This window comes from Bufo bufo, chromosome 8 (genome assembly GCF_905171765.1).
Source record: "Bufo bufo chromosome 8, aBufBuf1.1, whole genome shotgun sequence".
NCBI classification, from domain to species: domain Eukaryota; kingdom Metazoa; phylum Chordata; class Amphibia; order Anura; family Bufonidae; genus Bufo; species Bufo bufo.
The window spans coordinates 182,126,664-182,149,909 of NC_053396.1; the positions used below are offsets into that span (position 1 = coordinate 182,126,664).

At 45.8% G+C, this 23,246-nt stretch overlaps 1 protein-coding gene across 2 annotated transcripts in view; it reads right to left on the reverse strand.

Moving 5' to 3' along the window:
- COQ8B (coenzyme Q8B) overlaps positions 1-20,869 on the reverse strand; it is a 55,030-nt gene extending 34,161 nt beyond the window's left edge. The window contains exons 1-6 of one of the 2 annotated variants that reach the window (XM_040406176.1): positions 20,672-20,869; positions 19,792-19,833; positions 18,516-18,699; positions 15,327-15,599; positions 9,311-9,377; positions 9,137-9,214 (exon numbers count right to left, since the gene is read on the reverse strand). In XM_040406176.1, coding sequence (XP_040262110.1) covers positions 9,137-9,214; positions 9,311-9,377; positions 15,327-15,599; positions 18,516-18,692 — 595 coding nt within the window. In that variant the 5' untranslated portion in view covers positions 18,693-18,699; positions 19,792-19,833; positions 20,672-20,869. The remainder of the gene's footprint in view (positions 1-9,136; positions 9,215-9,310; positions 9,378-15,326; positions 15,600-18,515; positions 18,700-19,791; positions 19,834-20,671) is intronic. The other variant, XM_040406177.1, reaches the window with a different exon arrangement.
- Positions 20,870-23,246: the final 2,377 nt, after the last annotated feature.

Below are 23,246 nucleotides of genomic sequence, written 5' to 3' on the forward strand. Positions count from 1 at the left end.
TTGACCGCTGCTCCGTCATGCAGTGAGGAGGAACGGAGGGTTTAGGACCCTCGCCCTAGTGATCTGTGGGGTTTCCAGAGGTAGGACCACCAGCCATCGGACATTTGACAAAAGTCCTTTGTGGGACAACCCCTGACTATGTCCAGTCTCTGTGTAGACTGGGTTGGGTTCATTGGTGCTAGCAGCCACTCAGGATTCGCAGCACCGTGGCTCATCTCAGACAGGTTATTGTGTGGTGGAGGATAGGGAAAGAGGGGAACAGACTGCCGAGGAGGGGCGTAACTACCATAGCGGCAACTGCTATGGGGCCCAGGGCAAGAGGGGGCCCAGTCTTAGTTGGGATCATCTCCTCTTCTACTGGAGGTGAACTTGGTCAGGACTCTAACCTCTAAAGGAACAAATGAAGCAGTGGAAAAATGGCCCAAGGGTCATTGAAAGGGGTTTTAGGGAGAAACCCTTCTGTCCTGTGTGGGGGGCCTGGTTTGATCCTTGCTATGGCGCCCTTACTTCTCTATGTATGCCACTGCTGCTGAGGACAGTGACTGGCTGCAGAAGTCACATGCCGTGGCACTTAGAAAGTGGGTCAGAAACAGGCGAGTATATGTTAATTATTTTTAATGGCATTAACTTTGACAACCCCTTTAAAATTTACTTTCATGAAAAGTAATCTGATGCGGCATGTCTTTGTAATACAGCAAAACCTCTATCCGCTGGCCATAAAGCCACAGAAATAACTAGAAATGTATCTGACGGAAGCCTTTCTGCTCTACGACAGATCGCTTTGGCTCAAAGGTAAGATTTTTCACGGGTGTTAGGTTTACTCGATTTAAAGGGGCTTCATAAAGTGTTATATATACTGTGGAACATTCAGGACCCCGAATGCTGAATGGCTGCAGAAGGGACTAATAGTTTATATACATTTATTGACCAGTCGAGGGTGTGAGGACAGAGCCAGCTATACACATATACAGTGACGTCACTTGTACCAGCTGCTTGACATTTAGCCATCCTGTAGACCCACAGCAGCGAGTTGTGCTCAGAGTAGCAGATTTTATTTAGATCTGAAGAATGGAGCTCCATGTTCTGTCTTAAATGCTATGGACACCTTCGGGGTAATTAAATTTTTTTTGTTCCAATTGCATTTTACTCAATTTGGGCTAAAAATATTGGGGCACATTTATTAAGACTGGCGTTTTAGATTCTGGTCTTAAAAAGCCCCTGAGCTGGCAGAGGCGCTGACTAGAGTTGAACGAACTTGTGTTTTAAGTTCGGATTCTAAAGTTCGGGTTGTCGAAGAATCCCGTTATGGATTCCGCTACCACGGACCATAACGGAATTTAGAATCCATAACGGGATTCTTCGATAATCCGAACTTTAGACTCCGAACTTAAAACACAAGTTCGTTCAACACTAGTGCTGACCTCTACATAACTTCGGCGTATCCACCGCCGATTCGAAATGTAAGTCAGCTTCCTTGCTGTCTTACATTCAGACCACTTTCTACGCTAAACCAGAAAATGATGAATGAGACGGCCCCTTCCACGCCACAACCTCTTGTTTTAGGACTGGAGTGAGCGGGGAAGAAGTCGAAGATTCTGCCGCAACATGGCATGCGACAAAATCTTCACAAAAGTGGCGTATATCTGTTCGTAAATGGCCCCCAATGTTTTCAATTTGTCTTTATTAAAAAATATTCAGCCATTTCTGAGAAACAGGGGTTAAAAAGCAGTCTGTCACTTTTTTTTTCTTTGAATCCTGTGATGGCTCTCTTATGTTTGTTTTTCTGATCTCATAGCTCAACTCCTATGAAACTGATAAGAATATGGCTTAAATAAGGGCTTATGAGGTTAAGAGATCAGAGCTACACATGAGCCTTCAGATGATGGGATTCATAAATAACAGAACAGACTGATTTTGAACCCTTGTATCTCATAAATGGTTGAACATTTTTAATAAAGACCAACTGAAAAAATAGTTCTTAAATCGTCCTAAAATAAGTAGAATGCAATCATTTAACCACCTCCGGACCGCCTAACGCAGATTCGCGTTCCGGAGGTGGCAGCGCTGCGCACAGTCACGCATATACGCGTCATCTCGCGAGACGCGAGATTTCGCTCCAAGCCGGCCCGCGCATGCGCATCGCGGGCCGGCAAAAGTTAAAGAACAAGTTCGTCACCAGCCTGCCAGCAACGATCATTGGCTGGCAGGCTGGCGATTTTTAAAAAATCCAATCACAAGCCATATAACAGATCATATTAGTAAATATGATCTGTTATATGGCTTCTCTGCTCCTGTGCTGGTCCTTTTCGTCGGTTGGATCCAGCACAGGAGCAGACTGAACTGTGAGTAGCACCAACACTACACCTTAGCCCCAGATCACCCCCCTGCACCCCAATTAACCCTTTGATCACCCCTTTGATCGCCCCTGTCAATCACCAGTGAAAGGAAAAAAAGTGATCAGTGTAAACTGTCACTTTTTTTTTTTCACTAGTATTGGCTGTTAGGTTTTAGGGATAGTTTAGGCCCCTTGGTTAGGTAGTTAGCGTCAGTTAGCGCCCACCCCACCGCACCGCAGTCACTTTTATTCGCTGAATAGCGTATCGCTAATCAGCATTTGTACTTTTATAGTATCTGTAAGTGATCAAAACTGATCACGGTCAGATCTATAATAGTATTAGTGTCACTTTAGTTCGCCCTCCACCCAAAACGCAGTGTTTGCCCGATCAGGCCTGATCGGTCGCCCACACGTGCGTTCACCCACGCCCGCCCCACCGCAGTGACAAAAAATATATATTTTTTGATCACTGCACATTCATTTTACACGCACTGCGGCGATAAAAAAATCTGTTTTGATATTTTTTATCAACCGCAGCGGCCTCCGGTACTTCGCTAGCCTCCCCTTTGTAAGACAGGCTTGCTTTTTTTCTTGGGTAGTCTCAGGGAATACCCCTAAATTTAGTAGTCCAAAATGTCAAACAGGGGGTATTCTTCTGAAGAGGCCTACAGGATTCTGACCCAGTCGGATGAGGAGTGGGAACCCTCATCTGATGAATCTAGCGGGTCAGAATATGAACCTGTGGAAAGCAGTGGCTCTCTGACCCAAAGTTCGGACGAGGAGGTGGAGGTCCCTGGCAGCACCAGGCGTACCCGGCCCCATGTCGCTAGACCACAGGTTATGCAGGATCCGCTTCAAGAGCAGCAGAGTGGGGCTGTCGCTGCCGGATCACGTGGTGAGGCATACACCAGCAGCGCAGCCCTCCCTGGACCTAGTACCAGCACTGCCGTACAACATGGTGACGTGGCGAGCACCAGAAGGGCAGTTGAAGCTGGTACGGTGGCACGTGCACTAGTTACCCCGTCGCAGCCACCGCAAAGACAGGCCCGTAGAGCCCCTAGAATCCCTGAGGTGCTGGCAAACCCTGATTGGCAGTCACCAACTTCAGCCGCACCTGTAGTTCCCCCTTTCACCGCCCAGTCTGGAGTTCGGGTTGAGACGGCTCAAATCGGTTCGGCCCTGGGATTTTTTGAGCTGTTCTTGACTGCGGAGCTCTTGGACTTAGTCGTGGCAGAGACCAACCAGTATGCCACACAATTTATATCCGCCAACCCGGGAAGCTTTTATGCCCAGCCTTTCCGGTGGAAACCAGTCCAAGTTTCCGAAATTAAAATTTTTTTGGGCCTTCTCCTCAACATGGGCCTGACAAAAAAGCATGAATTGCGGTCATATTGGTCCACGCACCCGATTCATCACATGCCCATGTTCTCTGCTGCTATGTCCAGGGCACGATTTGAGGCCATCCTCCGTTTCCTGCATTTTAGCGACAACACCACCTCCCGTCCCAGAGGCCACCCAGCTTTTGACCGGCTCCACAAAATTCGGCCCCTCATAGACCATTTCAACCAGAAATTTGCAGATTTGTATACCCCCGAGCAAAACATCTGCGTAGACGAGTCCCTAATACATTTTACCGGGCGCCTTGGCTTCAAACAGTACATCCCAAGCAAGCGTGCCCGGTATGGGGTCAAATTGTATAAGCTCTGTGAAAGGGCCACAGGCTATACCCACAAATTTCGTGTCTATGAGGGAAAAGATCAGACCCTGGAGCCGGTCGGTTGCCCTGACTACCTGGGGAGCAGTGGGAAGACAGTCTGGGACTTGGTGTCACCCTTATTCGGCAAGGGGTACCATCTTTATGTGGACAATTTTTACACAAGTGTGGCCCTCTTTAGGCATTTGTTTCTAGAACGGATTTGCGCCTGTGGCACCGCGCGAACTAGTCGCGTGGGCTTCCCCCAACGGCTTGTAACCACCCGTCTTGCAAGGGGGGAGAGGGCTGCCTTGTGTAACGAAGAACTGCTCGCGGTGAAATGGAGAGACAAGCGTGACGTTTACATGCTCTCCTCCATTCACGCAGACACGACAATCCAAATTGAGCGAGCAACCCGTGTCATTGAAAAGCCCCTCTGTGTCCACGACTATAATGCGCTCATGGGAGGGGTGGACTTCAATGACCAGATGTTGTCTCCGTATTTAGTTTCCCGCAGAACCAGACGCTGGTATAAGAAGGTGTCTGTATATTTAATTCAATTGGCGCTGTACAATAGTTTTGTTCTCTACAGTAAGGCTGGGAGAACACGATCTTTCCTCAAATTCCAGGAAGAGATCATCGAGAACCTCCTTTACCCAGGAGGTTCCGTGGCCCCATCCCCCAGTGTAGTTAGCCGTCTACACGAGCGACATTTCCCCAGTGTCGTTCCTGGTACCTCAACCCAACCGTCACCCCGAAAAAGATGTCGTGTCTGTAGCAGGAGTGGAATAAGGCGTGACACCCGCTATTTCTGTCCTGACTGTGCTGACCACCCTGCCCTATGCTATGGAGAGTGTTTCCGGAAGTACCACACACAGGTACACCTAGCATAGGGATCACATCTCACCAGGACAGGCACACAGGGCTATTAGGGCCCTTTTACTCTTAGCTGCTGCAAACCTCTCCTTTCACCTGGGATAAAGTGCATAACGTACTTCGCCACATCTTTGGGCGATTTGCGCTTTGCCCATTGTCCCATGGGGAAGGAGAGGTTTGTTCTATAAAGGTAAAAAAAACTAAACAAAAAAAAAATTACCGGTAAGTAAAAAAGTTTAAAAAAGTTAATATGTTCTGTTCTAAAGTTAATAAAGTTATTGCTTTGCGGCCTGGTTTTTTCTTTTTTGTTTTGTTTTTTTTACCTTCCAGGTGGACCAACCGATTGACTAGCTGCAGCACTGATGTGCATTCGGACAGAAGCATTGTGCTGCTGTCAGATTACACGCAAGTCGGTGTATGCGGCGCTGCAAGACGAGATTTCTCCTCTGCAGTAAAAGATATGTTTGCCGAGGCATATGAGCTGAGGAGGTGGCGGTGTTCATATACTTTGGCAAACACTTTGTATATATATAAAAAAAAAAAATCCCGGCAATGATTTATTCATCCACATCGATTGATGTGAATGGAGAAATCTGGTTTGCCAGGGCATACGAGCTGAAGTGGGTATGGATGTTGGGCGGAGCTCCTATGTCCTGGCAGACGCCTTTCCCCTCCTTTTTCTTTTTTTGGCAGAGATTTTTTCATCCACATTGATCGATGCGAATGAAGAAATCTGTGCCGTTCATTTTTTTCTTTCAGCCCAGAGGCTGAACGGAAAAAAAAAATCTCATTACCCGTATGCTCAATATAAGGAGAATAGCAGAAACTCCTAATGCGGGGCATACATGTAATGATTGCGGAGACCCTCAAATGCCAGGGCAGTACAAACACCCCACAAATAACACCATTTTGGAAAGAAGACACCCCAAGGTATTCGCTGAGGGGCATATTGAGTCCATGAAAGATTGAAATTTTTGTCCCAAGTTAGCGGAAAGGGAGACTTTGTGAGAACTAAATCCAAAAAATCAATTTCCGCTAACTTGTGCCAAAATTTTTTTTTTTCAATGAACTCGCCATGCCCCTCATTGAATACCTTGGGGTGTCTTCTTTCCAAAATGGGGTCACATGTGGGGTATTTATACTGCCCTGGCATTTTAGGGGCCCCAAAGCGTGAGAAGAAGTCTGGTATCCAAATGTCTAAAAATGCCCTCCTAAAAGGAATTTGGGCCCCTTTGCCCACCTAGGCTGCAAAAAAGTGTCACACATGTGGTATCTCCGTATTCAGCAGAAGTTGGGGAATATGTTTTGGGGTGTCATTTTACATATACCCATGCTGGGTGAGATAAATATCTTGGTCAAATGCCAACTTTGTATAAAAAAAATGGGAAAAGTTGTCTTTTGCCAAGATATTTCTCTCACCCAGCATGGGTATATGTAAAATGACACCACAAAACACATTCCCCACCTTCTCCTGAGTACGGAGATACCAGATGTGTGACACTTTTTTGCAGCCTAGCTGGGCAAAGGGGCCCACATTCCAAAGAGCACCTTTCAGATTTCACAGGTCATTTACCTACTTACCAGACATTAGGGCCCCTGGAAAATGCCAGGGCAGTATAACTGCCCCACAAGTGACCCCATTTTGGAAAGAAGACACCCCAAGGTATTCCGTGAGGGGCATGGCAAGTTCCTAGAATTTTTTATTTTTTGTCACAAGTTAGTGGACAATGATGATTTTTTTTTTTTTTTTTTCATACAAAGTCTCCTATTCCACTAACTTGTGACAAAAAAAAAAAATTTCCATGAACTCACTATGCCCATCAGCGAATACCTTGGGGTCTCTTCTTTCCAAAATGGGGTCACTTGTGGGGTAGTTATACTGCCCTGGCATTCTAGGGGCCCAAATGTGTGGTAAGGAGTTTGAAATCAAATTCAGTAAAAAATGACCTGTGAAATCCGAAAGGTGCTCTTTGGAATATGGGCCCCTTTGCCCACCTAGGCTGCAAAAAAGTGTCACACATCTGGTATCTCCGTACTCAGGAGAAGGTGGGGAATGTGTTTTGGGGTGTCATTTTACATATACCCATGCTGGGTGAGAGAAATATCTTGGCAAAAGACAACTTTTCCCATTTTTTTATACAAAGTTGTCATTTGACCAAGATATTTATCTCACCCAGCATGGGTATATGTAAAAAGACACCCCAAAACACATTCCTCAACTTCTCCTGAGTACGGGGATACCAGATGTGTGACACTTTTTTGCAGCCTAGGTGGGCAAAGGGGCCCATATTCCAAAGAGCACCTTTCGGATTTCACTCGTCATTTTTTACAGAATTTGATTTCAAACTCCTTACCACACATTTGGGCCCCTAGAATGCCAGGGCAGTATAACTACCCCACAAGTGACCCCATTTTGGAAAGAAGAGACCCCAAGGTATTCGCTGATGGGCATAGTGAGTTCATGGAAGTTTTTATTTTTTGTCACAAGTTAGTGGAATATGAGACTTTGTATGAAAAAAAAAAAAAAAAATCATCATTTTCCACTAACTTGTGACAAAAAATAAAAAATTCTAGGAACTCGCCATGCCCCTCACGGAATAGCTTGGGGTGTCTTCTTTCCAAAATGGGGTCACTTGTGGGGTAGTTATACTGCCCTGGCATTCTAGGGGCCCAAATGTGTGGTAAGGAGTTTGAAATCAAATTCTGTAAAAAATGATGAGTGAAATCCGAAAGGTGCTCTTTGGAATATGGGCCCCTTTGCCCACCTAGGCTGCAAAAAAGTGTCACACATCTGGTATCTCCGTACTCAGGAGAAGGTGGGGAATGTGTTTTGGGGTGTCATTTTATATATACCCATGCTGGGTGAGAGAAATATCTTGGCAAAAGACAACTTTTCCCATTTTTTTATACAAAGTTGTCATTTGACCAAGATATTTATCTCACCCAGCATGGGTATATGTAAAAAGACACCCCAAAACACATTCCTCAACTTCTCCTGAGTACGGGGATACCAGATGTGTGACACTTTTTTGCAGCCTAGGTGGGCAAAGGGGCCCATATTCCAAAGAGCACCTTTCGGATTTCACAGGTCATTTTTTACTGAATTTGATTTCAAACTCCTTACCACACATTTGGGCCCCTAGAATGCCAGGGCAGTATAACTACCCCACAAGTGACCCCATTTTGGAAAGAAGAGACCCCAAGGTATTTCGTGATGGGCATAGTGAGTTCATAGAACTTTTTATTTTTTGTCACAAGTTAGTGGAATATGAGACTTTGTAAGAAAAAAAAAAAAAAAAAAAAAATCATCATTTTCCGCTAACTTGTGACAAAAAAAAAAAAGTTCTATGAACTCACTATGCCCATCAGCGAATACCTTAGGGTGTGTACTTTCAGAAATGGGGTCATTTGTGGGGTGTTTGTACTGTCTGGGCATTGTAGAACCTCAGGAAACATGACAGGTGCTCAGAAAGTCAGAGCTGCTTCAAAAAGCGGAAATTCACATTTTTGTACCATAGTTTGTAAACGCTATAACTTTTACCCAAACCATTTTTTTTTACCCAAACATTTTTTTTTTTATCAAAGACATGTAGAACTATAAATTTAGAGCAAAATTTCTATATGGATGTCGTTTTTTTTGCAAAATTTTACAACTGAAAGTGAAAAATGTCATTTTTTTGCAAAAAAATCGTTAAATTTCGATTAATAACAAAAAAAGTAAAAATGTCAGCAGCAATGAAATACCACCAAATGAAAGCTCTATTAGTGAGAAGAAAAGGAGGTAAAATTCATTTGGGTGGTAAGTTGCATGACCGAGCAATAAACGGTGAAAGTAGTGTAGATCAGAAGTGTAAAAAGTGGCCTGGTCTTTCAGGGTGTTTAAGCACTGGGGGCTGAGGTGGTTAAAATACCCCAGAAAGTGTACATAGCCTTTAAAGGTAAAAATATTGGGGGGCAATTAATAAAGGGCTGCACATCATAACTGTAGCATAAAGAGCTACCAATTTCGCATCTTTTTCTGCCAACTCAAAGCTTGTGTAAATGTGTGTTTAGGGCACAAGCATGGGCCAAAAAAATGTGCCAAATATATATATATATATATATATCACGCCTTTCACAAAATAGGCACATCTTACTCTAGCAAGCTTCACATGAAGACCATGTATGAAAAAATTCCTGCCTTTATGTATTAAAAAAAAAAAAAAGCAATAAAAAATTGTCCAGTTACTTACCTCCTGACTTCTTTTCTCGGCTCAGGGACTGTTTCGCCGCTTCTGTCAGCGCACCAATGCCAAGACTAACGGCCAAGCCTGAATGAGTGGTAGGGTTCAGGAAGTCAAAAGGTTAAGAAGTCGTAAATCAAGTAAAATATGAGACCAAAGTAAAAAAATAAAATAAAAATTTACCCCCAAAATTTGCCATGCGACTGATGCGAGATGCGGGCACCTTCCTCTCTCTAGCCCTTTCACTGAGCTGTGAATAGACAAATCATAATTAATGATGATGGTGCCCACAGGACCGCAGCCTGGCATCTAGCCTCAGTGCCAAATTCAAGAAATCACAGGGGCAAGGTAGCCAATGCACCCAGAAACTTGATTTTGGCATCTAACTGGAGTTTTCTTTTGCTTGCTGCTCCCTTGTTTGCCATGTAATTATCTATAATTGATCCATTAGTGAAGCAATACTATAATAACTGGGGGTTTTGGTTTATGTTGCATTCTTTGACAGCCCATAAACAGAGACAAGGGGTGCCATTATTTAAAAATGGCATTTTATATGGTATTTTCAATTTGAGGTTCGCTGGTGTCAGGTACTCGACAAATGTACCACTTAAGGGGTTGTCTCACAGCAGCAAATGGCATTTATCATACAGACAAAGTTAATACAAGGCTCTTACTAATGTATTGTGATTGTCAATATTGCTTCCTTTGCTGGCTAGACTAATTTTTCAATCACATTATGTACTGTTCATTTCCAGGGGTTATGACCACCCAGCAATTCAGCAGCAGTGGTCGTGCTTGCACAATACAGGAAAAAGTGCTGGCCTCTCTGGGACCATGGGAGGACACATAGGCACGCATGCGCAGCTGCTCCCATCCTGGCCACCTATGATCTGTGCTGCAGTGGTGGCTGGGACAAGAGTTGCTGCGCATGCGTGCCTATGTGAGCTCCCAGTGGGGTCCCGGCCACCAGAGAGACCTGCACTTTTTCCTATAGTGTGCAAGCGCAACCACTGCTGATAGATTTCAGGGTGGTCGTAACCATGGATGGAAACAACCAATGTATAATGTGATGGAAAAATGAATCCAGCCAGCAAAGGAGGCAATATGGACAATCACAATACATTAGGAATTGCCTTGTATCAACTTTTTCTACTTGATAAATGCCATTGCCTGATGTGAGCCTACCCCTTTAACTCTAGCACTCAACTGGGCTGCCCATACACCAGAACTAAAATCTACTCCAGCTAGGAGCTGGCTTAGATTTTGGGTATAATTTATGTCAGTTTTATTTTTTGTAAATTTCAGTGCAGGAAGGGAATTGTGCAAAAATGTTTGATGTTCATGCGCCAGTTTTCTGGTGCATGGGGCTTGGTAACATCTCCCCCAAGCTGTTTAAATAGTTATTTCCTTCTAAAACCTCCCATCCCAATCAGAAGAGAAGTGGCTTTAAAAGGGGTTCTACAGTTTGTTTTAACTAATCGGCTGGGGTCCGACACCCAGGACCCCCGCCGATCAGCTGTTTGAGAAGGAAGCGGCTCTCCAGCAGCGCCGCGGCATTCTCACTGTTTACCGCTGGCCGAGTGACGTCAGGACTAGTATCAACTGGCCTGGGCGGGGCTAAGCTCTATTCAAGTGAACAGAGCTTAGCTGCGCCCAGGCCAGTGATACAAGTCGTGACGTCACTCGGCCAGCGGTAAACAGTGAGAAGGCCGCGGCGCTGCTGGAGAGCCGCTTCCTTCTCAAACAGCTGATCGGCGGGGGTCCTGGGTGTCGGACCCCCGCTGATCAGATGCTGATGACCTATCCAGAGGATAGATCATCAGTTAAAACAAACTACAGAACCCCTTTAAGGCGTTAAAGGGTTTCTACCATCAGAATTGCTGTTATGTAGCTGACTGACATTAGCGATGCGCTAATGTCAGCACTACATAACAGTGTTCTTTATACTTTTGTTCCTGCGGCCGTTCTCCAAAAAAACAATAAACTTTTACAATATGCTAATGAGCCTCTAGGTGCTATGTGGGCGTAGATTCAGCACCTAGAGGCTCCGTCTACTAACCATTTATCCCGCCCCGCTCCTCTTGATTGATGTCAGAGTTCGCAGCATCGATTACGAAATCCCGCGCCTGCACCGTCCACTTCTGTATTCGGCGCAGTGAGTGAGTGAGTGAATGATGTGCTCCTGGTGTCGGATTCCTCACTGCGCCGACTACATCACAGTGAGGAAGCCGGCACCAGGAGCGCGTCATTCACTCACTGCGCCGAATACAGAAGTGGACGGCGAAGGCGCGGGATTTCGTAATCGATGCTGCGAACTCTGACATCAATCAAGAGGAGCGGGGCGGGCTAGATGGAGGAGCGGGGTGGGATAAATGGTTAGTAGACGGAGCCTCTAGGTGCTGAATCTACGCCCACATAGCACCTAGAGGCTCATTAGCATATTGTAAAAGTTTTTTAGGAGAACGGCCGCAGGGACAAAATGTGAAAGAACACTGTTATGTAGTGCTGACATTATCACATCGCTAAGGTCAGTCAGCTACATTAAGCTGTCTCCAAGAACCTCAATATAAACCACTGTAAGCAGCCTCATCTTTTTGGTTGCCACTTACAGCCATGTCCTATAAGGAACGCAGCCACATACATGGATGAGCAGGTGAGGTGGCCACCTTTTTACTCACAGTCTTGGAAATATGTATCTCCATACATCATCTAAGTCGCATCGATGAGTCAGTAACCCCGTCCCCGAGCTGCGTCTAGAGAATCTCATCCAGCCAACCAGGACCCTGATCTGTGCTGCGGAAGGCCAAAAACCCCAAAACAGCCGTCTACATATGGGTCGCTTCTCCTTTAAGAAGAGTCCCTGTTGGGGCTTACTTTTTTTCCCATGGAGCAAAGTCATGAAAAAAAAAAAATTTGAAAAAGTCTCCGTACACCGGCTGGGTCTCTTCAAGGAGAATCAGAACCATAAATCGGGGACAAATGCAGGTCAAACAACATTTACTAATCAGGGAGTATATGTGGGGTATTGGGACCGAGCAGATTTTTAGACAGGGTGAATATGTGACGATATCTGTACGTAGACATGAGTATGAGTATAAGGGCTCATTCAGGCGGCTGTAGTGTTTTGTGGTCCGCAAACTGTGGATCTTCAAAAAAAACACGGATACCTCCCGTGTGCGTTACACATTTTGCGGACCGCATATGGCCTATGATAGAAATGCCTATTCTTGTCTGCGATTGCGGGGCCACGGAACAGAACTATGGAACACGGCGTGCTGTCCGCATCTTTTGCAGTCCCATTGAAATGAAAGGGGCCGCACTGTCGTCTGAACGAGCCCTAAGTGGCAGGTATGAACTCTGCACATCATCATTTTTAGGAGGGGTTGTGTGTCTTCAGCTCTGCTTAGCTCAGATTTTTTTAGGCACATAAATTAACTTTTAGATTTTACTTTTTGTTTAAAAAAAAAAGAAAAAAATGTTTCCCTTTGATGCAATAGCACATTGTGGCATTTTCATAGCGTGCTGGGCCTAATTTCAGAAAATGAATGGATATGGGGTTTATAATGAGCTTTTTTTTTTCACTTTGGGTTTTATTTGTGATTGTTAAAATGTGAAAATTGTCATGGAAGCAAAAGAGGTTTTTATTGTAGAAATGTTCTACGATTGCCTATAGCCGTGTAGGTTATATAGACAAATTGAACAAGACCAGACGCTTCATGTCACAATTATTTTATTTATTTTAGCCGGTCATTGGTAACAATAATGGCTCCTTCCTGTAAAGGTTTAATGAACCAATGTTCTGCATGCAAAAAACAACTCCACACACACTATGTGAATACAGCAGACGTGATGTCAACATATGTTGATCTGGATACAGATTTTATATAGATAATTGCACACTATATGTCAAGCGCCATCTCCCTGCCCCATTGAGCTTACACTCTAAACTTGATGGGCTGTACAGCCAGGACATTCATCAATGGACAGTGTAAGGGCAAGTATGACCGCACAGTGTGGCTGGACGATTTTACTGCATGCAATTTTAAGGTCTAAATGGTGCAGCTATTGGCTGCCGTGGATCGGGGTGGCTTGGCCATACCCTTATGGTCATTTGACTAAGGCCTCATGCACACGATCGTTCCGTTTTTTTGCGGTCCGCCAAAACGGCGGCTCGGATGCGGACCCAAACAACGGTCGTGTGCATGAGGTCTAAGGCTACTTTCATACTTTTGTCATAAGACAAAAACCGCAGCATGCTGTAGTTTTCCGTGCTGCAGCTAGACCTCCGTCCCGCCCACATTATAGTGAACGGGGCCGGAGTGGGCTTCCGGCGGCAGGGTGGTCTTGCGGTAGCACGATTCCATCAGGCTGTTCCCCCTCCAGAACAGCCTGCCCGAAAAAGGCTACTGCAAGTGTGAAAGCAGCTGCCTTGCATCTCGGGGGGTCATTGGTTTAATTCTGATCAGGACAACGCTTCAGGACGGGTGTCACATGTTACTCAAAATACATTTTCTCACCATTTTGCTAGCTTTGTTTCATCTTAATGTCCATAAATTTTGTGCCGACTCATTTCTTAATGTATCACAGTCGGAGCGGTTTTTCTGACACAAAGCTCCAAACCCCCTGGTGGTGGTGAGTGAATAAATGGGATCGAGCTGCAATACTAATATACGGTGCTGTGCCTGACATGGTGTAAAGAGGCTGCAGCACATGTCCGAGCGCTGCGACCCCTTCTAACCCCTGATTGGTGGGGGTGTCGGGAGTCGCACCCCCACTTACCAATCTGATATTGCTGACCTATCCTGAAGAGGTCATCGATATTTAAATCCTGTTTGCAGTCACCACTAGGCTGAGCTTATTGCATACTGCTTTTTCACTGAATTCAATAGCAAAACAGTATTTTGTAAGCTCCCCCTAGTGGTAGTTGAATGCAAGCAGATATTTAAAGGGTTTCTGTCACCTGAAAAAGGTGTATTAAACCAGCTGACATTAGCGATGTTCTAATGTCAGCTGAACATAACTATATTAGTGCCATCTCACTGCCTAAAGCCTTTATTGAGGAAAACGAACTTTTATACTATGCTAATTAGCCTCTAGGAGCGGGGGGGGGGCGTTGCACCTGCGTCTAGAGGCTCCGTTTGCCCACCTCTTTTCACGCCCTTCTTCTCTTGATTGACAGGCCCAGGGCAGCGCTGCTCTCCTCCCGCCGGCCATGTCTGCAGTGTAAATCTTCTGCCGTTCAGTATTCGGCGCAGTGAGGAAGCCAGCAGCCGCCGAATACTGAACGGCAGAAGATTTACACTGCAGACACGGCCGGCGGGAGCAGAGCAGCGCTGCCCTGGGCCTGTCAATCAAGAGAAGAAGGGTGTGAAAAGAGGTGGGCAAACGGAGCCTCTAGGAGCAGGTGCCATGCCTTGCCCCCTGCTCCTAGAGGCTAATTAGCATAGTATAAAAGCTAGTTTTTCTCATTAAAGGCTTTAAACAGTAAGATAGCACTAATATAGTTATGTTCAGCTGACATTAGCACATCGCTAATGTCAGCCGGCTTAATACCCATTTTTCAGGTGACAGAAACCTTTTAAGATCGTTCCCGGTGGGGGTTCAACACCCAAGACTCCTGCTAAGCAGCTGCTTGAGAAGCCCCCGGAACTTCTGCGAGTGCCGCAACCTTCTTGCAGCGTAGTCTAGGCCAGTGATATCACATCCATCGGCCACGTGGCCTAGGTGCTGCTCAGCTTCAAGTGAATGGGGCTGCGCTGCAATACCAAGCACAGCTGCAAGGCAATGTATGGCGCTGTGAAAAGGCTGCGGTGCCTTTTTAAACAGCTGATCGCTAGGGGTCCCGCGTGTCAAGTCAGAAAACCCTTTTAGATCTATGAATATTAATGGTATTTCTACACAAGACACGGACAAATATAAAGAGATGAAAGGAAGGCATTTTCCTAGAATCAACACTTATCTATCCATAGCACAGGTCATACCCATCAGAGACCCCCACTGATCATTACAGTGGCAGGATCCCTGCGGTCATATACGTCAGCTATGCCGACGTATAGATAGGTTATAAGTGTGGAATCTAGGAAAACCCCTATAATGAACACAGTGTATAAGGAAAAGAGAGAAGAAGTTGTAACGAGAAGACAAAACGGACAATGCGTGGATTTTGGCAACTTGACATTTGTTAAAAGTGCTCCCCCACCTTCTGTCGCTTGGGTCTGCCATGATCCTCTGCGCCACCTGGTAGTTTAGCCTCCCTCGCTCTCTGAATCTCATCGGCTGTTAACCCTCTAATGGTGCTGTACATTCTGACTTGCCCAATACCAGTCACGCTTGGACCCTTCTTTGGCCATTCCCCAGGGTTTGTCTGGGAAGACGGCGCCTCTTCAGCTGGAGGTAAATCTGACATCACGCTCCAAGAATCAGCGTCAAAGTCGGGAGACTGTGGGCGCTCTCTGGAATCCGTCTTGCTGACCTAAACAGGCAAGAGATCAATGAATTAACCAAAAAGAAGAAGATGGCAATAATGTCAGGTAGACGATAGGACTAAAACAAGTTCTTTGTAATGTCACGGAAAACCAATCTTCTTAGCAATGTGCAGGTGTGACCGTCACCTGGAGCACAGTCATGCAGGTATTACTATGCAATGTGTCAGCTATTCATTATACAACCTTTCCTGCATCAGACTTTTTGTGTCTTCATCTCCTGCTTCTGAAATGTTTTACGAGCATTCAAGACAAACAGTCAATGTACTAAACACTAACGGGACCAAAGGCTCCACATACTTTAGAATAACGGCGGTCGAACCTGATGTTTTTTGGCCGGGGCACAATCTAATGTGTATGTGGAGCTCAGTAGTCTAAGGCTAGGTCTACACGACGACATTCGTCGCGCGAAATTTTGTTGCACCAATGTCGCGCGACAATTTTTATAATGGCAGTCTATGGTGTCGCACTGCAACATGCAACATGCTGCGACTGCGATGCAACAGTCGCAGAAAATCCATCGAGATGGATTTTTCTGCGACTGTTGCGTCGCAGTCGCAGCATGTCGCATGTTGCAGTGCGACACCATAGACTGCCATTATAAAAATTGTCGCGCGACATTGGTGCAACAAAATGTTGCGAGACAAATGTTGCGCGACTTATTGTCGCGCGACAAATGTCGTCGTGTAGACCTAGCCTAAATGTCCTGCCTGGTCCTTTTGATCTGCAGGGAGATAAGCCGCCAGTAGGGTATGGAAGCAGCTTTCTCCCCTCTCCCCAACGAAAGCACATACACACTTAGCAAAGTCAAGCTGGCATGTAGGGGGCAGAAAGGGGGAGGGGGGAAACAACCTTTGGTCAAACAGCCAACAGCTAGTGAAGGTACACGGCCTCCTTAAAGAACATGTCTGTATTAGTAACTACTTACGGTATATTCCCCATGTAATAACAATTCTGGAGCCTCTATCCCTATGAAGCTATGTTGTATCATTTATTATTCCTCCTAGAAGTTACAAATTAATAACTAGCAGTTTGCAGGTCCTGATGGGTGTTACCAGTTAGGGGCATGTCCCCAGTCTGTCACTGGTTGCATTGGTTGGATCTTGTGGAGGGACTCCACCCACCCTACTGGTAATATCCATCTGGACCTTCACTGCAAACTGCTGGTAATGCACTAGACTATTAGGCTGCGTGCAGTCCATGAAACGCAGTCTGTCTGACGGCCAACCGGGACTGACTGCAGCTCATCGGAGCCGAACTCGCTGCATCATAGTGATCTATAGCGATCTCCAGCCAACCACTGGACTTATACCCCATACTTACAGCATCATACACCCCATACTCGAGTACAGGACAGTAGACCCATGGCTGTGCTGGATTACTATGATGCATCACATCAGTCGCGGTCGGTCTGGGAAAATGCAGCTGTCGGATGGACTGCATTTCATGACTTCATACAACTATACTCAAAACATGATCAATAAAATAAAATAAAATAATCCCAATAGTAACAGATTAAAAACTGTCAGCAGAAGGACTTTGGTTCCTGAATAATGGTCTAATGCATAGAAAAAATTAAAATGGTGGAAGCCGACCCCCATTTCTAATCATAAAAATATTGCTGTCATCAGTTCACATTATTACACCCCAGTGGTAAAGCAAAAAAACATTGCAGGGGGATCACCTAACACATTGTATTGCCAGCAGCCACCATACATACAAAATAATGAAATTATACCAGACCAAAGGATCCAAAAGACCAGAGCAATGGTTTTTTGCTTTACCACTGGGGTGTAATAATGTGAACTGATTACAGCAATATTTTTAGGATTAGAAATGGGGGTCGGCTTCCACCAGTTGATTGATTTTTTTAATGCATTATTAGACCATTATTCAGGAACTAAAGTCCTTTGGTGTCCATCCAGGACTGGGAATTTTGAACTATTACTATTGGGATTATTTTATTGATCATGTTTTGAATAAAGATGTACTACTTCTATAGACGGTGTCCTATTGTTTCTGATGTTAGTTATAGTGATTCCACATGATAGATAGATAGATAGATAGATAGATAGATAGATAGATAGATAGATAGATAGATAGATAGATAGATGGAATACCGATAATAGGTGTTGTTATACTTCACACAACTATGCAAAAGGAGCCCAAGGGTACGGTCACACTTGCGGCAGAGGATTCCGGCATCCTGAACTGCCTGCCGGATCCGTCAAAACGTTATGCCAACTGATGGCATTTGTCAGACAGATCAGGATCCTGATCCGTATGACAAATGCATTAAAATGCCGGATCTGTCTCTCTGGCGTCATCTGGAAAAACGGATCCGGCATTTATGTTTTTTTTTTTTTATTGCGATCTGAGCATGCGCAGACTGCAAAAACGGATCCGTTTTGCCGGAGCACTCGGATCCGGCATGAATGCATGTCAATGGGAAAAAAAGCCGGATCCGGCATTCCGGCAAGTGTTCCAGAATTTTGAACGGCGATAAAACCGCAGCGTGCTGCGGTATTATCTCTGTCCTGAAAAGGGAAAAAGACTGAACTGAAGACATCCTGAACGGATTACGGTCCATTCAGAATGCATGGGGATAAAACTGATCAGTTATTCTAGTGCGAAAGTACCCTTAGGCCTTATACACAGGACTACGTATTTTGCGGTCCACAAACCACAGATCCGAAAAAGTACGAATACTGGCTGTGTGCATGCTGCATTTTCCTAATAGAAATTCCTATTCTTGTCCACAAACAGGATAAGAATAAGACACGTTCTATGATTTATCCCTCGGAATTACCATTAGGGGACATTTCCTATAAAAATGATTTGTCCCAATCAGACGACAATTTTAATATATATATATATCTCAGCATAAGCCTTCACATTTCAGTCACCTGCATATTTGTGAATACCGTGCTCACACAGCGCTCAGCCGTTGACTGCAGAGACTTAATGCCGCTTCCTAACGTGGTGGTGGTGGTTGCCACACGCAGCTCTTCACAGCCCATCTTCACCACCGCCTGCGCCACGCGAGACGCTCCCTGCAACACCAAGACCACCTCGCTCCACATATTCGGTCTGAAATACAAGAAACAGAGGTCAGAACAAAGTCACAGACTTCTACACAACACAATCAAGTGGCAGGATTTCACGAGAACCTATAAAATGTCATAGCGAACTACTTATAGACTTTACTAGGCCGAGAAAAAATCCTCCCAGGCTGTGAGCTCTGCGCTGCGATTGGCCAGCGCTACAGCCTAGGAGAAGGAGACGCCCAGGAGAACAAGGGCAGACTCCGCCTACTATAACCAAGTTCCCGAACATACCGGAGGACATAACGGGAGAACGGAGCGGCGCCCAGGGATAATAGTAAGTGCAGTGAGATCCCTGGGCGCCGCGGTATATGTCATGATACTTAGTTCACAATGTCAGGATCGGTGAAAGGTCCTCTTTAATACAGGACAAGCATTAAAAAGTTAGGACATGGGATTTATAAAAGACCAAGATTTGTATCCGTGACCCATGTTACCGCATCTCTCTGCTTCATGAACACACATTAAAGTAGCACTGACCTGTTAGAAAGGTACATGATGTAAACTGTAGTTAAGGTAATCTTATCAGTTACTGTAGTTGTGAGTTATAACCTCCCTTCTGATCCTCAGCTGTGTCATGTGACCAGCACTCCGACTCTGCAAATAACACAGCATCTTATGTGCAGTGATGGCCAGCGAACACATGCGGGCTGCCATCTTTAGTAAGGTAGACTCACCCGTCCGGCGATGCACAGGTAAGCTGGACGGGCGAGTCTACCTTACTAAAGATGGCAGCCCGCATGTGTTCGCTGGCGAACACTGTGAACTGACCATCGCTGCTTATGTGTGGACAGGAAGTCAGTTTCTCTATGCATTTCTATAGGCGCCTCACGGTCAGTCTCATAGGAATGAATAGAGAAGTAACTGGCTTCCAGTCCTGTGTCAGTTGGAGATCAGAATGCTGGTCACATGACACAGCTGAGGATCAGAGGGGAGGTTATAACTCACAAATACAGTCACTGGTAAGACGATTACCTTCACTACCGATGGAAGCACTCGTGGAAGTGCTACTTTAATATTGAATAGGGTCCTCACTTCTGGCTCACCCCATACAGTTCTGAATATACAGATTCCCCACCTGTTTTTCTTTCCAGTTTTGCAACTTCTTTTCAGGGTAACTCTAGTTTGAAAGAGGGAAAATAAAAAAAAATCAATATAATCCGCACTGATACAGGCGGCCATAATCTGTACTGATGCAATACAGGTGACAATAAGGCCCCTTTCAGACGAGCGAGTTCCACGCTCCGGACTCGCATGGTGAGTATGCTGCAGCAACCGTCCTGACCTCCCAGCACTGCCGGGGTCGCATAGCATTATATTGATTTATGATGTTATGTAACCCTTAGAGTTTTGGAATGTATTGTATAACACTGACATAATGCTGCCAGTGTTACCCAATACATTCCAGAACTGCAAGGGTTACGTAACTTCATAAATCAGTATCATGCGCTATGCGACCCCGGCAGTGCTGGGAGGTCAGGACGGGAGCTTCCGCTGACACACGTTGCGTGAAACTCGCTCGTCTGAAAGGGGCCTAAGGGTGCCTCCACATGCAGCAGGTTTTCTTACAAAATCGACTTAAATGGGGCTTGCAGAAATCCACGTTCTTGCCTCCAAACGTCCCCATTCAGTTGAATGGAAAGGATTTTCACTAGCAGAAAATTTCTGCAGCAAAACTTGCCACGTGTGAATGCACCCTAACCTGCAGCTATACAGGGACTCGGCTATGACCCTTATTATAAGACAGGCATACAGAACACTACAGAACTACAGCAGGGGGTGTCCTGCCTGATTTGGGACATTAGGTACCATGACACATACATGAACTAGTAGAAACTAAAACCTCACTAGGTTCAGGGGGCCACGACCACCAGACGATAATAAGCAGAGCAGAGCCAAACTATTGATACATTTGCTGTCAAATACCATGCAAAAAAATAACCCACGAGAAAACTCACCTCAGTCTCTCATGCAACCACTAAGCATCCTCGACCGCCATCTTTGATTAGGGCAACACCAGCGCTAAACAAAGCTCCACCGTACCGGAGATTAGATCCTCGCACGTATTCGGGAACGGATAACCTACTCAGCCCGTGTGTCGATAATATTTCTAAAACCAGGAATTACAGCGCAAGGCACTCTCCTCTAATAGCCAATCAGAGGGGTACGTAAGATGGACCTATCACAGCTCGTGTCTCATCTGTGCGCTCCGTGGTGGTGAATGACAGAAGAGATGTGATTGGCTGTCAGCCGGTAACAGTTTGAAGGTTACGAGCAGCCGGCCGGACTGGAGGGTGGGGAGGTGGGGGTCACGTGATTCAGTGACTGACAGGCGACTGTTTCATAAGGTCGTTATAGGCAGAACGTAGGTTCTTAAAGGAGAACACACCTCAATGTGTGTTTTGGCTCTTCACTTGGCCTGGTCATAAAGTAACATGGGTAGAGCATCACAGAACCCCAAAAAAGCGTTATTATTCACTAAAATAAAATCTAAAAATAAAAATTATCCAATATCCTCCTGTGAATATATCACTGAAGCATTTCCAGACCTACCAAGTGTTCCTCTTTTGGAAGGACAGTCCTTCTGTCACTCTCTGTTCCTTAAATGTGCCTCTTTTTGGTCTGAGATCCAGATTTACATTATTATATTCAGCGGTGTGTACCTAGCCTTTCTGCTGCCTGAGACAAAAATGGAAATGGCGCTCCCCCCTCCAGCCTTAATGTTAAAGGCATACTGTGGTGCAGTTGAATATAGAGAGATAAGCGCTTCCACAATGGAAGCTCTTATTTCCCACAGCCCTGCCACTGTCCCCACTCTAGGTTTTGCCGCCTGAGGCAATTGCCTCACATGGCCTTATTGTTGGTGCACCCCTGATTATATTTATGTAACACCCCAGAGTTGTGTTACTAAACTCTTTTACCCCGCTACAGTCTCCTAAGAGCATTAACCTTGTCACCGATGTAATTTTACATTACATCCTCACAACTGTGCATTGTAAACCTTGTTAAATGTATATTTCTGTAATTTCCATGTTCACCAGCAGGTGGCAGCAATGTTCTGGCAAGGACTTAGGTTTAGGGCTCTTTCACACTTGCGTTCTTTTCTTCCGGCATAGAGTTCCGTCGTCGGGGCTCTATGCCGGAAGAATCCTGATCAGTTTTATCCTAATGCATTCTGAATGGAGAGAAATCCGTTCAGGATGCATCAGGATGTCTTCAGTTCCGGACCGGAACGTTTTTTGGCCGGAGAAAATACCGCAGCATGCTGCGCTTTTTGCTCCGGCCAAAAATCCTGAAGACTTGCCACAAGGCCGGATCCGGAATTAATGCCCATTGAAAGGCATTAATCCGGATCCGGCCTTAAGCTAAACGTCGTTTCGGCGCATTGCCGGATCCGACGTTTAGCTTTTTCTGAAAGGTTACCATGGCTGCCAAGACGCTAAAGTCCTGGCAGCCATGGTAAAGTGTAGTGGGGAGCGGGGGAGCAGTATACTTACCGTCCGTGCGGCTCCCCGGGCGCTCCAGAGTGACGTCAGGGCGCCCAACGCGCATGGGGGACGTGATCACGTCATCCATGCGCATGGGGCGCTCTGACGTCATTCTGGAGCGCCCGGGGAGCCGCACGGACTGTAAGTATACTGCTCCCCCGCTCCCCACTACTACTATGGCAACCAGGACTTTAATAGCGTCCTGGGTGCCATAGTAACACTGAACGCATTTTGAAGACGGATCCGTCTTTAAATGCTTTTAGTTCACTTGCGTTTTTCCGGATCCGGCGGGCACCTCCGGCAAATGGAGTACACGCCGGATCCGGACAACGCAAGGGTGAAAGAGCCCTTAGTTTAGTGTTTCTAATCTGGAATAGTTTATTCCGGTTTAGCTCCCCCCTCTGTGAGCAGAGTGGGCTGTGCCCACATCCTGCAGCATGGGGAGGGAAGGAAGTTAGAGTCAATGCCGCCCACCCCCTGCTAGGGGTAGGGTGTGCATGCTAGGAGCTCCCAGATATAGGGAACCAAGCCATGATCTTGTCTCGGCTGAGACAATGATCACCATCCCCAGCCTGAGCCCTGCAGCCTCGGCTGGATGAAGCAAGCAGACAAACTCCAGAATTCCAGGAAGGAAGCATACCCTGTGAAGATAACTGTGAGTAAAGTCCAGAGATCCAGGAGAAGCCATATTCCTCCTCAGCTAGTCAGTCCCCATACAGCAGAAGATCGAGAGTGCAGAAGCCAAATTCCTGCAACAGTATAGAGCTAACAAGCAGACGTCTTTTCCTGCTAGCTCCAGGTACATGAGAGAGCAGAAGATAAATCCCTGCCAACCATTGCCAATACCTGCTGGGACCTAAGACTAAAGCTGTATCTTGCTTGGCTGAAAGTTACCATCAGTAAAGACAAGTTTGAACTTTACCAAAGGTCTGGATCTCAATTACTGCTGCAAATCCCTCTATTACTCCTACTAGCACTACACTCAATTTATTGCAAGTAAGCCAGGATCCAGGAGTCCAGCCGTACCCAGGTAGGAGACACCGTT